General features: G+C 48.0%; 1 protein-coding gene across 1 annotated transcript in view; it reads left to right on the forward strand.

Annotated features, from left to right (window-relative positions):
* PRRX1 (paired related homeobox 1) overlaps positions 1–14,602 on the forward strand; it is a 41,170-nt gene extending 26,568 nt beyond the window's left edge. The window contains exons 2-4 of the mRNA XM_063165248.1: positions 3,784–3,959; positions 5,032–5,213; positions 10,842–14,602. Coding sequence (XP_063021318.1) covers positions 3,784–3,959; positions 5,032–5,213; positions 10,842–10,980 — 497 coding nt within the window. The 3' untranslated portion in view covers positions 10,981–14,602. The remainder of the gene's footprint in view (positions 1–3,783; positions 3,960–5,031; positions 5,214–10,841) is intronic.
* The last annotated feature ends 3,089 nt before the right edge of the window (positions 14,603–17,691 follow it).

The raw sequence follows: 17,691 nt of genomic DNA on the forward strand, positions 1-17,691 counted from the left end.
CCCAGAAATATTTATATTCAAGCTTCATGAAATTTAAGTTTAAACCAGATAAAAAGCCCTGTTCCTTTCCCTTCTATTCTCGCTTTTCCTTTCTTTCTCCACCAATCTGAATAAAACTTTCGCTTGCTTGCAGTATTTTTTTATATTTTAAGAGTTTTGAATTGTTGCCTTTTAAATTTATAGTTTATTATTTTTTTCACTGTGAAATCATTTGTCTTGCTTGTTCTAAAATCTGTGTTCAAACGTTAACTTCTTATTTTGAAGGGTGTGATCAGAGTGTGATTCTTTTTCTTCCTGGAATCCTTTCTCAGTTTACAGTTTCTGTAACTGATGTGACAAATCTTTGCTGCCTTACCATACATTATACTGTGGTTAAGTGTCTCTGTTGCTCCCTTAATTAAATCCAATGGTTTACTTTCGATTCGGATCCAATTAATGAACTATAATAGCTGGTTCTGGACTTAATAGAACTGGTCAAAACTTTTCCAAACTGCCCACACAATATAAATCCCATCTGGAAATGAGCTTTTGTTCTGACCTGGAATGAATGCAAGTATGCACAAGCATTCCTGCAAACTGGAAATCTAAAATATGTTGTGGTTGTAAGTATCGATGAAAAAATACCAATCTTGAAACTCCTACATAGGCATTTAGTTTTCAACTCTGATTTTTTTTAAATTTTATTTAATTTTTGTGGGTTTTTTTTGGTTTTAGGGGTTTTTTTGGGGGGTGTTTTTTTTGGGTGTTTTTTTTTTTTTTTCAATGTGGCATCCCAAGAGGAGCTGCCTGGTAGTGCCCCAGCAATAGTTACAGGCGCTGGGACAGATACTGTGAGGTGAGGAGAAGAGATTGGAGTGTGTGCAAGTGTGGATCTGCCTCGCTGCAAGAGGAAAAAAGAACAGGATGTTTCCTGCTGAATCATTTAGGAGCACTTGAAAATGCTTTGGTGCACTTGTGTATGACACCAGGACCTGCATGTTATTTGGAAATGTAGAAATAGCACAGGAAAAGGCAAATGTGGAAACAGGAAATGTAGTCCCAGCGTGGAAGGTTGGGATTTGGCAATGGAATTCCCAGATTTTCCAGCACTGAGTTCCTGAGAGGAGAATACACGTTTCAGTCTTTCTGTGAGGCACATTTGCAAGCTGCTCAGCTTTTGAGAACTCTGCATGCAATAAAATTTTTCTGATTAAAAGAACATTGACAAAAGACTTCTGACCTACCTAAAAAAATCTTTAGAGCTGCTTCCCTCTCCTCTCCGTTTCTGCTGACCCCAGTCACTCATGCTGTCAGCATTGTTTAGGAATACCCTTTTCCAGGAATACCATTTCTCAGGAATACCATTTTCTAGTGTTCAGGGTTGTTTCCTGATGAAGAAATAATGGCAGAGTAGAAGAAACACCCTGCTGATGTGCTGGAGGCAGCCGTGGAGCGCTGAGGGCGAGGTGACATTTGCAGGCAGGCTGGGTTTAGGTGTGTGCAGTCCCTCCTTAGCAGCACAGGGCAAGACACAAGGACTGACCAACCCCATGCTGCTCTGGATTAATATCCTGTTGTTATTTTTTTTTTCCCTGCTACCCAAATCACTCCTGTAGAGGTTTGGATTTTGTGCTGTTCCAGAGGTGCGGTGATGGGAGATCCCAAAATTCCAGAGCTGCCTGTCACAGGTCGTGCTTTGCCGTCACCTCTGTCCTGAAAAAAGGGGGTGACTGACATCCCTGCTCCGTGGCAGCCTAGACTGGGGGTGCTTTAGCCAGCAGTGACCCAGCCATGAGTCACCCAGCACGGACACTTTCTGTCCTGGCTATTTTTGGGCTCGGTAATTACGAGGTGAGCCGTGAATCACCGGCGGCGTCTCGCTTTACGCCGGGAGGAAACCAGGCAAATTGCGCTAACGTGCTTGGCAGGGGGAATTAATTCTTGTTCTCTGGTGTTTTACAGACTTTGGCCCTTCTTCTTGCTCCCCAGAGGGATGTGCTCACCCCTCCTCATGCGTAGCTGTCACGCAGGGCCAAGCAAGGGCTGAACTCGTGTTCCGTGCAGCCGCGTGTTTTCTTCTGGGCAGAAATGATGCTTCAGAGGCCTGGATGGGATTCTGAAAGGATCCCAAAGGCTTTTATTGATTTGTTCATATGCTCTGCATAGGCAGGGTTTAGGTTAGAGAATAGCATGAAGTGGGTAACTCCAAAGGAGGCCGTGTTGTCTTTGGCCTCTCCAGCAGCTGGCCATGCGGTGTTTGTGGCATTTGGAGGGACGTTTGTGCCCCGAGGCTCTGTTTGCTGTGTTGTGTGGTGCACAGCAGCACAGCAGAGCCAGGGGGAAATAGCTGACCCCTTTTGAGAAGGGTTTGGTGATGAGTCAAGAGAGGGACATGCAGGGTTTTTCTCCTTCTTTATAAGGGATGGAGCTTGTGATGGCGTTAAACCCCCAGCAAGGAGAAACGTGCGCAGGGCGTTCTGCACAAGCAGCACTTCAGTCCCATCCCTCTGAGCTGATAGATTCACCTGTAGCCCTGCTTTAATTCCTTCATACCTTTGTTTTCCTTGCACATTCCTGCCTCTGCCAGTCCCTTCCCAGCTCAGCTTTACGACTCAGCAGTCCTGTTAAAAACTGATCTCCAAACGCTTCCTCTCGGATATGGGAAAACCAAGGGTGTGTTTTTGCACCCAGGAATCCCCAGGCTGGAAAGGAGCCTTCTGGGGATCATCAGGCTGTTGGAGGAGGATTAGGGATGGAGGCACCGTAAACCTGAAAGAATTTGAAAGCCATGCTTTAATTTAAGAGGAATGTCCTTTTGTTCTCAAAGGGATGGGCCTTGCTCCAAAGGTGTTCAGGTGCAGTAACTGGTACCAGATGGGCTGTGAAAAGCAACACAAACAGGTGGTGAGGACAGCAACTGCAGACTTTAATTTCCCTGTCAGCCTCTCCGTGTGCCTTACATACCCCCTGGAGAAGAGAGGGATAAGGGGAGCCGTCATAATTGTCCATGGCAAAAGGAGTGACTGTTGAGGGGGTGTTCTTCTGTACATAGCACTCTCAGTGGTGACACTGTCACCTGCACCAAGGTGTGCAGGGATGAACTTACAATATGATTCCCTAGCTTGTGCATTTTTATGGATTATGGGATCAATACACTTTAATGCTGACATGAGTATTGGCTCAGGTCCCCCCAGGGTAATGTGGATTTTTGGCGGCACCCCACACATACTGGCGTGATCCAGTATGTTGATTAATTTCTGAGTAAATGCAAACTTGGTACAAAACAATAAGTGCTCTTATGGGTGGTTGTTCATCACCTTGCTGGGCTCAGGAGGATGCTGCAGAGGGCACAGCTGCTCCTCACTAGCAGCATCCAAGAGTGTGCTCTTATCCCAGAGAGCTGTTATATCCCAGTTAGAGCAGTCCTTGGAAATCTGAAGCAGAGAGAACAGGGCTTTGTGATTCTTTGCCACCAGAAAAGATTTCTGGGATTGTGAGGAATGGGGAGAAGCATTTTGGGCTTTTTTTGCTGCTTTTCAGAGATAAGGAAGCTGAGAGCTGGGGTAGCTTAAGAGATCTGGCACAAGTCTTACACAGTGGAATTGAAAAATGAATGCTTGAGATTGGTGCGCTTTCAACCTCCTCTTCATGTGGGGAGTAACCCAGCATGGTTAATGTATTAAAATTGTGCAAGCCCCTTCCTAAGCCCTTTCCCTCTTGAAACCATTGAGATTGTTCACCCCTCAATGGTGGCTGTGGGCTCTTGGCTTTCTCACTTTTCCCATCCCCAATTGTCTCTCCTAGATGATCAGCTGAACTCAGAAGAGAAGAAGAAAAGAAAGCAGAGGAGGAACAGGACTACCTTCAACAGCAGCCAGCTGCAGGCACTAGAGAGGGTCTTTGAGAGGACTCACTACCCCGATGCCTTCGTACGGGAGGACCTTGCACGCAGAGTCAACCTCACTGAGGCCAGAGTTCAGGTAATCCCATGATTGAGGTGATTCCCACCTCACCTAGGGGATCATTGGGTCGCTCCAGCAAGGCAGCAGAAATCCTTGGGGTCTGTCTGTGTGGCACACCAGGGTCACCAAGCTCCTGGCTCCACCGTGCCTTGAGGGAGACTGCCAGACCTGACCTGCCCCTCCATTCACCACCTGCCCCACCAGTTGTGTCCATGGGGCCAAGCTGTTGGATGCTCAGGCTGCTGATGTTACCTTGAGCTCTCAGCTTGCAGGCCTGCACCTTCTGCAGGTGACAGCAGACCGTGGGTCACGGTGTGTTGGACAGCATTGCCAGGCCTTGCTGCCATCTCTTGTATTTGTGGGGTTCCCAGAGGAAGGGACGAATGATGAACCTGACTCCATGTTCTTAGAAGGCTAATTTATTATTTTAAGATATAATATATACATATACTTGTATATATAATATGTATCATATATATAATATATTTTTATATATCATATCATATCAATCATATCATATCTATATGTTATTTATTATATTAAAGAATTCTATACCAAAACTATACTAAAGAGTACTAAACTATACTAAAGAATACAGAAAGGATACTTACAGAAGGCTAAAAGATTCTAAAATAGACTTGTGACTCTTCCCAGAGCCCCAACACAGCTTGATCATAATTGGCCAACAAGTCAAAACAATTCACTTGAAACCAATCAAATACACACCTGTTGGACAAACAATCTCCAACCACATTCCAAAGCAGCAAAACACAGGAGAAGCAAATCAGATAATTATTGTTTTCCTTTTTCTCTGAGGCTTCTCAGCTTCCCAGGAGAGAAATCCTGAGCAAAGGGATTTTTCCAGAGAAGATGACTGCCACAGCCATGTGCACGGGACACAGCCACGTCCCTCAGCCAGCCCCTCACCTGAGGGCGTGATCAGAGCAGGCACCAGGATTATCCCATCCTTAGGGTTCCCAGGGGCAGCCTGGGATGCGGCCAGCTTTGGGGATGGGGATGGGATCCCATGGGGACGTGGCCAGTGGCAGAGCAGATGTGACGGTCGGTGTCCCTGCGTGTCCCCCTGCAGGTGTGGTTCCAGAACAGGAGAGCCAAGTTCCGCCGGAACGAGCGCGCCATGCTGGCCAGCAAGAACGCCTCGCTGCTCAAATCCTACTCCGGGGACGTGGCGGCCGTGGAGCAGCCCATCGTACCCCGGCCCGCCCCCAGGGCCACCGACTACCTGTCCTGGGGCACCGCCTCGCCCTACAGGTGAGGGAGGGACACAGGGAGGGACTGACTGACACACTGACTGACTGACTGATCCCACCGCGCCACCCCAAAAGCACCCTCAGACAGCTCTGATGCATCCACACCTGGAGGATACAGCAGCCTGACCACCCAGTGCTTCTCCTCACCTGCTCCCACTCCATCTTGTTGTGTTTGGGCTGCCCCAGACGTAGGAAGGGATGATGAATCTCATGTAGGAAGGAATGATGAATCTGATGTAGGAATAGGAAGGAATGATGAATCTGACTCCATGTTCTCAGAAGGCTGATTTATTATTTTATGATACTATAATATATTAAAGAATACTGAACTATACTAAAGAATACAGAAAGGATACTTACAGGAGGCTAAAAGATAATAATAAAACTCGTGACTCTCTCCAGAGCCCTGACACAGCTTGGCACTGATTATCCAATAAGTCAAAATAATTCAGTGCAGAAACCAATGAAACAATCACCTGTGGGTAAACAATCCCCAAACACAATCCAAAGCAGCAAAACACAGGAGAAGCAAATTAGATAATTATTGTTTTCCTTTTCCTCTGAGGCTTCTCAGCTTCCCAGGAGAAAAATCCTGGGCAAAGGGATTTTTCAGAAAATATGAATGTGACACCATCCCATTGCCAGTGTGGTCCCAGCTCGGTGTTGTTGTGTCTTTCTGGCAGCTTCTGGGGGTCTCTCTCTGCAATTCAGGGAGTTTCTAGAGAGGCTCAGGTAGAAATGCATGGAAACAGGAGGTTTTCTCCGGTGCATCGGGTTTACAGCAAGGAGGAAACCTTTCCATGGGACACAGATCCAGGAGAGGGGGCTCAGAGCACTTGGGGAGGCTCAGCCAGCGCACAGTGGCCAGAAGAGGGAGTTCTGTGGCTGTCCTTCTGCTGGGGATGGCAGCAAGGCTGGGAGCTCACTCCATCCCTGTGGAGCTCTCAGCACAGGGCTGCTGAGCAGATCTTTTATTCCCTGAGCACAGGGAGGGTGTGTGTGTGTGAGCACTGCACTGTGGTCACCCTGCAGGAAGGGCCAGGTGACAGACTGGAGCTCAGTGTCCACCCCCTGTGCTCAGTGCTGCTCAAGGGATGGCAGGAAGGGAACAGGGATGTGGCAAGGCCAGCCTCAGAGGGTCTGGGATGTCTGTGCCATCACAGTGCTGCCTGTCCTCTCCATGCATGCCATCGCTGGCTCTGCAGGAGCTGGGTGGGGACACGAGCTCCACAGGATGGGTTGGTTTGTGGGGAGCCAGCTGGCTCACAGGCAGTTAAAAAGGAGCTTGGAGGGTGTTTTTTAGCACAGTGGCTTCATTGTTGGTCAAGACCATGAAGCCTTTGGCTGGATTTCTTCCTGTTCATCTGGCCTGGTCACTGCCAGCTTCCCCCTGCCCTCCAGGAGCCACACCATGCTCAGGACCTCTCTTGCTGGGTCACCTTGACCCTCTTTTTGCTCCAAGCATTGTTTGCACGGCAAGAGCTGCAAACACATGGTCTGGTCTTCCTGCTTGCTGCTTCAGGTCTGGGGGGTCCTCCTCATCCACTCTTTATGTCCAGAAGAACAAGTCATAGACCCACCCACTGCAGATATGGGAAAGGATGCTTTGGGTGGCCACCAGCTGCATCTTAGAAATGGCCCCTGTCCTTTGGATTTTTTTCTGTTGACTGCTGCCTGTCAAAATCCCTCTTTTATGGATTAAGGCTTTCTCCCTGTGCAGTGCTCCTTGCTGTAACATTCTGGGGAGGTGAGATCAGGGAAGGGAAGGGAGTGAGTTCCTTCCCCAGCCCAGTGGGACTGCACTGGGTCACAGCACCAGATCCTTACTCAGTGCTCATGGCTTATTTCCACCTCTCACACTTCTAAAAAGGGATCCTCCCTCCTGAGATGATGTTTACACAGGGGGCTTCATAATCACTGCTAGGAGAACATGAACTAGGAGATAATTCATAATCACTGCTAGGAGAACATCAACTAGGAGATCCATGATCACTGCTAGGAGAACATCAACTAGGAGATCCATAATCACTGCTAGGAGAACATCACCTAGGAGATTCTAATCACTGCTAGTAGAACATCAACTAGGAGATCCATAATCACTGCTAGGAGAACATCAACTAGGAGATTCTAATCACTGCTAGTAGAACATCAACTAGGAGATCCATGATCACTGCTGGGAGAACATCAACTAGGAGATAATTCATAATCACTGCTAGGAGAACATGAACTAGGAGATCCATAATCACAGCTAGGAGAACATCAACTAGGAGATCCATAATCGCAGTTAGGAGAACATGAACTAGGAGATCCATAATCACAGCTAGGAGAACATCAACTAGGAGATCCATAATCGCAGTTAGGAGAACATCAACTAGGAGATCCATAATCGCAGTTAGGAGAACATCAACTAGGAGATCCATAATCGCAGTTAGGAGAACATGAACTAGGAGATCCATAATCACTGCTGGGAGAAACTCCCAAGGGCACCTGGGAAGGGATGTCTTGAGGTCACCTGCAGCCCCTGGGATGTGCTAATGAGAACAGGGGAGAAGGGACAGCCTTGGGGATGGTTTTCCAGTCTTAGGGATGGTTTTCCAGCCTCAGGAATGGTTTTCCAGCCCCTCAGCTCCAGGCTGTGCCCGTCCAGGATGCAGACACACCTTGCCCTTGTCTTGTCTGCAGCCAAGATATTTCAGCAAAGGCATTTATTTGCAGCTGAGCAGCTGCTTTCCACACTCTGGGGTGCACAGCACCCTCAGACACTCCGTGCTCCCCTGGGTTTCTGATCCTTCTACTCCTCTTCTGGCAATCACACTCATCTGGAAGGGTCTCAGCCTCATTAAAGCTTTGCAGTAAGGTCATTCAGATATTCAAACAGTGAAACCCTGCAGCCATGTGGAGTGTTTGCATGGCCCCTGCCCCCTGCCCATCTTCCCAGCAGGGCTGGAGCAGCCCCTGATTAGCAGCCACTCCTGGGGAGCGCCCAGAGCAGCGTGGCCAGGGCTGGTTTCCCTCTCAGATCTGGGAAAAGTTTTCAGTCCCTGTGTTTATTCTCCAAATACACTCAGCCACAGGTCAACCAAAGCTATTTGCAGATCTCTGTCACACAGACAGCCAAGTAGATACTATGCTTTTTTTTTTTTTGAAGTTGAGAAATGTTTTACTGAGGCATTTTTCAGCCTAGGTTCCTAAGAAAACAGGACTGGCAGCCCACACTTCCCACTCCAGCAACCTTTGGCTCCATGGGCCACGGAAAACCTTGTTTGAAAGAAGGATTTTAGTCCTCAGAAACATGATGCTCCTCTGTGTTTCATGAAACCCAGCAGCTGAGTGGAGGAAGGAGAATTTTCTCTGCCTGAATGGGGTGGAGGGAGGGGGCAGCAGGGTGACTTCAACCCTTGTTAGGCCCTGGAGAGTCTCTGGAGCAACCCTCAGGCTGTTCTGGTGTTTGACACAGCCTTCTTGTGCACTGCTCCTGCTGGAATAACCTGATGGAAGGAAGCACTTCTAGAGATTTTTGGTTTAGTAGGGATTTCACTTGGCATCTGTAAGTGAAACCATCCTCACACCTCTGGGGAGCTCCCAGAGCCTCCCTGGAGTTTCAGCTTCAGGCCAGCAACCTGGTTTAGAATGGGGACAGTTTCCCTGACTGAAAACTCCTTATTTTATCCAGTTTGGAGTACCCTTGAAGGTCTCCAGATTTCTTCCAGCTCGAAAACATGGGAGAGATGTGTGACTGTGTTCACAAGGGTTCTTGGATTGGGGAAGAGATGAGGATCTGACTCCGTGTTTCAGAAGGCTTGATTTATTATTTTATGGTATATATTACATTAAAACTATACTAAAAGAATAGAAGAAAGGATTTCATCAGAGGGCTGGCTAAGAATAGAATAGGAAGGAATGATAACAAAGGTGACTGTGATTGGCCATTAATTACAAACATCCAACATGGGCCAATCCCAGATGCACCTGTTGCATTCCACAGCAGCAGATAATCACTGTTTACACTTTGTTCCTGAGGCCTCTCAGCTTCTCAGGAGCAAAAAATCCTAAGGAAAGGATTTTCCATAAAAGATGGCTGTGACAGAGATGCACCCTGTGGAAGCAGATGGGCATGGGGGATTAACTGGAGACCTTGTGGAGCTTTGCACCCTCCTGCAGGCAGCACTTGGGGGTGAGGAGAGGACCAGCCCAGCCATGGAGAGGGAATGAGGGGGTGCAGCTGGCTCAGAAGAGCTCCAGAAACAACACATCCACATGTTCTGGATGCTGGTGAAATGCAGATATTCCTGGCTGTGGATCTCCTGCAGACTGAGGGTTCACACAGCACCGGGTGGCAGGTAAACTCCTGGCAGATAACCTCCCAGAAGGTCAGAAATACTCCTGAAATACTCCAGAAATGCTTTCTGACCTTCTGGGAGGTCAGAAATACCAGCAGCACCTCGGGGTGAGCAGGCACAGCTCCAGGCTGGGTCTGTGCAGCAGTGCCTGCAGGGAGATTTGCTGTTTGCATTTCCAGTTGTGGAGATCGGTGCTGGAACGATTTAAAAAAATTAAAATAAAATAAAATAAAATAAAATAAAATAAAATAAAATAAAATAAAATAAAATAAAATAAAATCAGATAAAGGAAAAGACAAAAAGGCAAAAAATGCCAGCCCATCTTGGCGTTTTGGTGTGTGGATGGAGCAGAGCATTTCCCAGAGGCTCAGCTGTGACCAGCAGGGCAGGCAGGTGGGAAAGGTCAGCACCAGAGCTGAGCTGGCCTCCAGCAGAGCATTTGGGGGTTCCTCCTGAGCACTCTGTGTTAAATGGGCACCTCCACTTCATGTGGTGCTTCTCAGCTGGTTGTGGTCTGTGGGCCATGCAGAGGAAATGCAGCAGGTCAAACACTGTGCTGGGTTTTGGGGAGTTGGCAGGGGGAGCTGCTTTTCACAGAAACCCAAGGGACACATGGATTGAACAAGTTTTCCAGTGGTCTGGAAAGCAGCTTTGCAGATTTTTTGGTGGGATAAGAAAGGAGTTGGAGATCTTTGTTCAGGCTCTGCTGTCAGAAGTGATGTTTTTCATGAATAAAGTCGCAGTTTGAAGGGGAGACAAAGTGGTTTATGTTTTGGGTTTCTTCCTTCAGCCTTCAGGACATGCTCTTTATAATCAGCTGAAGTTTTGAGGGGGGGAAAAAAATGTGGAAATTTTCATTCCAAAAGGCTGAAACAAGAAAACATCTCAATTGTTGAAAGGGGTTTTTCCCAGAGTGTTGCTTTAATGTAACATGTGTTTCAGAAGTGACGTGATTTCACAGGCTGTAAAACCAGCAATTGGTCTCATCTAACAGACACTGCTTCCACTGGGAATACTTTTAAGGACAATGGTCTAACTGGCAGGCTGACCTCATTGCAAACCTTCTTTTTGGGTTAGAAAATAGGAAGTGGAAATTTTTCCCGTTGAGCACTCTGGTGCTGGGTGAGCGAAGAGCAGCGGAAAGATTTGCTAAATAAAGGGGAGTGGCAATTCCCTGCTGACACCACAGCAGGATTACATCCCACAGGTATGGAAAAAACCCCAGAATTTAGGCTCTGCTGTGGTTTGGAGGCCACGTCTGACGTGATGTTTCTCTTTCCATCCCTCAGTGCCATGGCCACCTACTCTGCCACGTGTACCAACGCCAGCCCAGCACAGGGCATGAACATGGCCAACAGTATTGCCAACCTGAGACTGAAGGCAAAGGAATATAGTTTACAGAGGAATCAGGTGCCCACAGTCAATTAACAGCTGGGGGCAGCTGCCTTGCAGAAGGAGAAGACACCAGCAGCACCCGTCCTGCTTTGCAACTTGTCTGTGCTGAAAGAAAAAATAAAAGGAAAAGAGAACAACAACAACAAGAAGAAAACACCATCAAGATAAAAGAGAAAAAAAAGAAAAAAATAAAAAGAAGGAAAAAAAAGCCAACCCTCACCCAGAACTGAACACGGGGAGCAAACAGAACCTGTGAGTGATCAGGTTCCTCCTTCCTTTTGGGATAATGCCACCGTTTTTTATTTTCTTGTTATCGTCGGGTTTATTGCTTCTGCTCAATATACTGCGAGCTTCTTCAGTAAAGGACAGTCTCACCCTTGCTGGTTTCCATTTTTGTGAGGGACTGCACAAAGAAACCTCTGCCAGTCTCAGCCCACGGAGCAGTCCCAGCCCCAGCAGGCTGAGATCCAAAGCTTGCTCATCTCCCCGCTGCCCCAGCTCACCCTAGAAGAAGAAGAATTTGTTTGGTCACCGATTCCCACCCCACCCTGATCCCTCCAGTCCCTTGTGCCACAGAGGCAGCACGTTCCTCTCAGCCTGCCAGAAGCCCATTTAGTGCAGCAAGATGGATTCCTGCTGGCTGAGTTGCCTGGAAAACCTCCCTGGGCTCTGCAGGGCTCCATTGTTTGGTTGAGTATTCCCTGCACTGCTGCCTCAAAAAGCCAAAGAAGAGAGCAAAGCCAACACGGGGGGTGTGTGAGCAGGGGGATCTCTCTGTAGTGCCAAGATCAGGACTGTCAGGACACTCCTTCCTATGCCTTACAGTTTGTGCCACAGGGAAAGGCATTGTCCAGATGCATTTGTTTTATATATACTGTATATATTTATATATATAAGATAATACATGCAAGCTTGGTTGGTGTTTTTTATTAAACGAAATAAAACCCGTTGAAAACGTTCAGGATGTTTGTGCTGCGTCCAGGTGGAGCTGTGCATTGAAATTCCAGCCACAGCCTCTCTCAGCCTTGGCAGAGCTCTTGCCTGGGCAGCTCTGGGAGAGGCAGCTCGTGAGAGTTTCCATGAGGAGCCCCAAGGGAGTGGTGCTGGAGGGAAGCCACACTCCCTTTTTGCAGGTTTTCCCCGTGGGCAGCTGCACAGAGCACAGCAAGGCTCTCCCCTGCTGGTTCATGCGGCTTTGGGGATACCCCAGGGAAATCCCTCTGGGCACAAGGGATGTCTCAGTAGGGAGCATCCCACCAAAGATCCCTAAACATGCTCAGTAAGGCTTGTCCCATCACCTTAACCATTCCCCCTACCTGCTCTCCTCCCTCTGGGCTCTGGAGGCCTAATTAGCGCCTAATTAATTTATCTCCACGAAGAGCAGAGGAGATGCAGCCCAAAAGGGTTTTCTTCCATGTGATGGTGTTCACAGGGGTTCTTGGATTGGGGAAGAGATGAGGATCTGACTCCATGTTTCAGAAGGCTTGATTTATTATTTTATGATATATATTACATTAAAACTATACTATAAAAAGAATAGAAGAAAAGGTTTCTCATCAGAAGTCTAGCTAAGAATAGAAAAGAAAGAATGATAAAGGTTTGTGGCTCAGACAGAGAGTCCGAGCCAGCTGACTGTGATTGGCCATTAATTACAAACAACCACATGAGACCAATCACAGATGCACCTGTTGCATTCCACAGCAGCAGATAATCATTGTTTACATTTTGTTCCTGAGGCCTGTCAGCTTCTCAGGAGGAAAAATCCTAAGGAAAGGGTTTTTCATGAAAAGATGTCTGCGACACTTCCACACAAACATCCTGAGGAAATCAGGATCTTCCTCATTGCTGGTGATGCTGTCTCTCATGTCTGGGGGAGGAAGAGGGGTTGATTTGTGACAAACAGCACTTGTGCCCAAGCTGAGATGGGCAAGGCCATGGCACAGCCCCACTGAAGGCAGCAGAGCTGCTCCATGGCCCAGGCTGGACCATCAGGGAAGGAGGATGGAGCTCAGCCATGAGAAATACCAGAGAGGCTTGGCTCTCCAGCCTGGTGGTTGCTGCAGACACCCTGGGCATGTGGGCATGTCTGACAGTGGGCTCTGATAGTCTACAACAGCATGCTGCAGGAAATGAGGAATTAATCTCTTTAAGGTGTAGGTGAAAATTGAACTGGCAGAGGATGAATGGAAATCCAGCCAAAATATTTGAGCTAGCATGAGGGGAAAAGCCCCAAATCCAAACTGGAGTGAGTTTTGCCTGTGATTGTGTGCATTGCTGCTGGATTTATTTTTTTTTAACTCCCTGTGTGGGTATTTTTGAGGTAAAAAAAACCCTAATTTTGATCAGGACAAAAAGCTGAAAGTCACAGGCAGAACCAGGAAAAGGGAGGCAGGGTGAGTACTGTGCTTTAAGAAATCCATCACGTTCTGTTTGATCCCTTTTCTTGGAGAACCTCACATGTGTGTAAACCAGAATATTTCTGTCCTGCACAGTGCAGGTCCAGCTCCTAGAGCCAAGTGATGGTGTTGGAAATCTCAGCCTGCCCTGAGAAACTCGCTCCTGCTCCCTGTGCCCGCGCAAGCACACAGCAGAATTGGTCAGAAAGGACCCAGTGCCTTTGAGTATCACTGCCCAGAGGCTGAACTGAGTACCTTGGGCTGGTGCTCTCCCCTCCCTTGCCCTGCTGCCTCCTCCAGAGCCCACCCCAGCAGTGCCAGCAGCCTGGCTGGATCCCCCTGGGCTGCCCTCCCTGCAGTTTCAGCTCTTTCCTTCTCACCTTTCAGCATCCCTCTGGCTTTCCCCCAGGCTTTGCTCAGCTTTCCTGCAGTAGAAAAAACCCCCCTGAGCAGCTTTTGTCGTTGTCTGCGTAGGGACAGCACTTTCTGAGGGTATCAGGGGAGCATCCCTGTGCCCACCCTTTTTCAGCCTCCTTGCTTTGTCTGCATTGTCCTGCGTGGGGCTGCACCTCCAGTCTGAGCTTCATCTTGCCTTGGGTTGGGCTGCTTGGCCAGGGGTGGTGCCCACCACAGCTGGCTGGGCTGTTGTCAGTTCAGATAAGACCTTTACATCCCCAATCTTGCTCTGTTTACATGGATTTACTGCCCAGGGTCCAGCTGGATGGACAGACAGCTTCTGGTGTTGGTTTGTTGACAGCCAAAAGACAGCGACTCCTCGTCCATCGAGCCAAAGTGAAATTTGAGAATTGCCTGTGTCTAATCTGTATTTTATTAAACCATGTAAATACATGTGCAAATCAAGGGCCTTATCCTCAAAGAGCGGAGTTCTCCAGGGTTTCAGCAGGATTCAGGATTTCCAGTTGCAGCTCTGGGAAGTTGCCATGGTTACCATGGTTCTCATTAGGGTTGGGTACCATTCAGGGCAGAAAATGTGTCTGAAGGCGTTTTCCTCTTGCTTGTTTTCTCAGGCGCCCCCTCTCCCAGCAGACAAATAGGTGACTGGTTCCCTCCAAGTGGGAATTTTGTGCATGGCAGGGATGGTTGATTGGTGAATCCATGGGATTTCCAGATGGGAGCATACCCTGTAAATTGTCTCCTGCTTTGTGATGTAAAATGTACAGTGTTTGCCCTAGAGTAGAAATTATAATTTTCAATAAAAAAGGGGGAAGAGAGTCCTCCAGCCTTTCTGTGAGCTGCCACATCTGTGCCATGTGTGGGTGTCCTGCAGCCTTGGCTGGGGCTGGGAATCTCTGGAGCCCTTGAGGGGGGATCAGGAGCCCGTGGAGCTGGGCTGGGGGTTCAGCAGCAGTGCAAGGCAGGAAACATCCACAAAGCCTTCTCCTGGAAGAGATGGGGTTCGGGAGGGATGGAGACACAGCCATGGCTTTGTGCCAGCTCCCTGCACCCCACAGGGCTGGTGGGGCTGAATGGGGGGCAGAAAGGGAGCAGGGAAGGGAGGGAGGGAGGGATGGAGATCCCCCTGTGGGTGCTGGGCATGGCTGACCAGCGGGGATGGAGGGAGAGCAACAAATGAAGATTTTAAAAGGTTTGAGTCCCATCCCTGTGCAGGAGCGAGCAGAGCTGGGCTCAGCAGGGAGACCCCTCCTCACAGCAAGGCAGGGGCGCAGAGGGAGCTCAGAGGGTCATCAGGGCTCATTAGTGTTAAAGCAGGGTGGGAGTGGGGCTGGGTTTGTCTCCTGAAGATGAGGAGCTGGGCTGGGGTCTGTTGGGAGCTGCAGCTGGCTAGGGGGAGATGCTGGGGGGCTTCTGCAGCTTCCCCTCTTGGTCACTGAATGATGGATTCAGGTTTGAGGCAGCTGTTGGGAAGCTGTGTCTGGCTTGGCATCCTATTTCCCTGCTGATCTGCCTTCCGAGCCTCCCTGGGCAGGTAAATTTCAGCAGAGCAATCCCCAGAGTTAAGGGGAGATGGGTATCTCTGCAAGGCCCTCAGCACTCAGCCCAGGTGGCATTCCTTGGAAAGCTGATTATTCCCTCCTCTGAAGCTGAAATAATAATAATAATATCACCCTCTTGCTCGTTATTTCTTTTTGCCAAAAGAAGTAGGCTTGTAAATAGCATCACTTCCCAGTTGATTTAGAGACTGGAGTGGTTTGGGGAGAGTTGAAACAAGGCTGGGTGCCCATGCCTGTTAAGAACTTATTTTTGTTGGACACGGGAGCACAATTTCAACCAACTGTGCCCTGCACACTGTGGTGCTCCCATCATGGACCTGGCTCCTGCTTCAGAGCAAAACCACACCTCCTGCTCAGGAGGAGCATCTCATCTCCCTCAGGGGCAGCAAAGTGTCCCCATGGCTGAGGGTCTGTGTCACAGACATATTTTATGGAAAATCCTTTCCTTAGGATTTTTCCTCCTGAGAAGCTGCGAGGCCTCAGGAACAAAATGTAAACATTGATTATCTGCTGCTGTGGAATGCAACAGGTGCATCTGTGATTGGTCTCATGTGGTTGTTTCTAATTAATGGCCAATCACAGTCAGCTGGCTCGGACAGACAGCTGAGTTACAAACCTTTGTTTTTCTGTTCTTAGCCAGCCTTCTGATGAAATCCTGTCTTCTATTCCTTTAGTATAGTTTTAATGTAATATACATCATAAAATAATAAACCAAGCCTTCTGAAACACGGAGTCAGATCCTCATCTCTTCCCCAATCCAAGAACCCTGTGAGCACCATCACAGGGAAGGGTTCCTCCCCTGGGACAGGGAGCAGATCCCATTCCCACATCTTCCCCTGTCCCTGTGGGATGGCAAAGCCCTCTTCAGTGTCCTGGTTTCCATTCCTTACAGCAGCACAGATCCACCAAAATCCCACACCTGGCAAGGCTGGGAGGCCTCAGGTTGGTCTGAGAGCTCCCAGCCTGCAAACCCAACAGCACCAAACAGGCAGGAATGACATTTAAGCGCAAAGCTGGTTGAAATTGTGTTCTCCTGTGTCCAACAAAAACAACTTCTTAATAGGCATGGAGCTAAGCGGAGTCACCCAGAGTCACAATTTCCTTTCAGCAGATATTTCATCCCCGGGCTGTCATTTCCACTCAGTATGCCGTGATTGAAACAACAAACCCTGGAGAAGCCACCCTGCTCCCCCAGCAGCAGCTGCTCCTCCTCCATTCCTCGCAAAAAATGGAGGTGAAACAGAGACAGATTATTGCTATTTATTGTTCCTAAAGCCATGTTTGGGCAGCTAGCTGTCCCTGGAGAAGTGAGGCTGGCCACAGCTGCAGAGTGAGGAGGGAGAAGTCACCCTGTGGTGCAGGGGATGCACCAGTGCTGCACCAGTGCTGCCTTCACCCCTGGCCTCTCGTGACATTGCGTTGGAAGGATTCTCCCATTTACCTCTGGAAATCTCCTTGTGCGTCTGCGTTCCGTCAGTGAAACCCCACCATGACAAATGGTTTGCAAAGGGAATGGGAAGAAAGGGAGAAAAAAAAAGGAGGGGGGGGGGGAAACGGGGAAAAAAAAAAAAAAAAAGAGAAAACAAAAAAAGGAAAAAAGGAAAAAAGGGGGGGAAAAGGGGGGAAAAGGGGGGAAAAAAGGGGAAAAGGAAAAAGGGGAACAAAGGAAAAAAAGGAAAAAAGGAAAAAAAAGAAAGAAAAAGGGGAAAAAAGAAAGAAAAAGGGCAAAAAAGGGAAAAAAGGGGGAAAAAGGGAAAAAAAGGAAAAAAAAAAGAAAGAAAAAGGGGGAAAAGGGGATAAAAAAGGGAAAAGGGGAAAAAAATAAAGAAAAAGGGGGAAAAGGGGATAAAATGGGAAAAAAGGGGGAAAAAGGAAAAAGGGGGAAAAGAGGGGAAAAAAGGAAATAGGGAAAAAAGATAAAAAGGGAAAAAAAGAAAGAAAAAAGGGAAAGAAGGGGGAAAAAGGAAAAAGGGGGGAAAGGGGGGAAAAGGGGGGGGAAGGAAAAAAAGGAAAAAAAAAAGGAAAAAAGAGAAAAAGGGAAAAAGGGAAAAAAAGAAAGAAAAAGGGGGGAAAGGGGGAAAAAAAGTAAAAAGGGAAAAAAGGGAAAATAGGAAAAAAGAAAGAAAAGGGAAAAAAAGGAAAAAGAGGAAAAAAGGAAAAAAGGGGAAAAAAAGAAAAAGAGGGGAAAAGGAAATTAAGGAAAAGAAGGGGAAAAAAGGAAAAAAAGGAAAAAAAGAAAGAAAAGGGGGAAAAAAAGGGGGGGAGGAAAAAAAGAAAAGGAAGTATCATGCATCGCCAAAAGAAGCAGTTAGCACATTCACCATTGGTTCCTGTGCTTTTGGGCAGCCCATCCTCCTGAGGTTCTGCCCTTCCCA

This window comes from Melospiza melodia, chromosome 11, assembly GCF_035770615.1.
Source record: "Melospiza melodia melodia isolate bMelMel2 chromosome 11, bMelMel2.pri, whole genome shotgun sequence".
NCBI classification, from domain to species: domain Eukaryota; kingdom Metazoa; phylum Chordata; class Aves; order Passeriformes; family Passerellidae; genus Melospiza; species Melospiza melodia.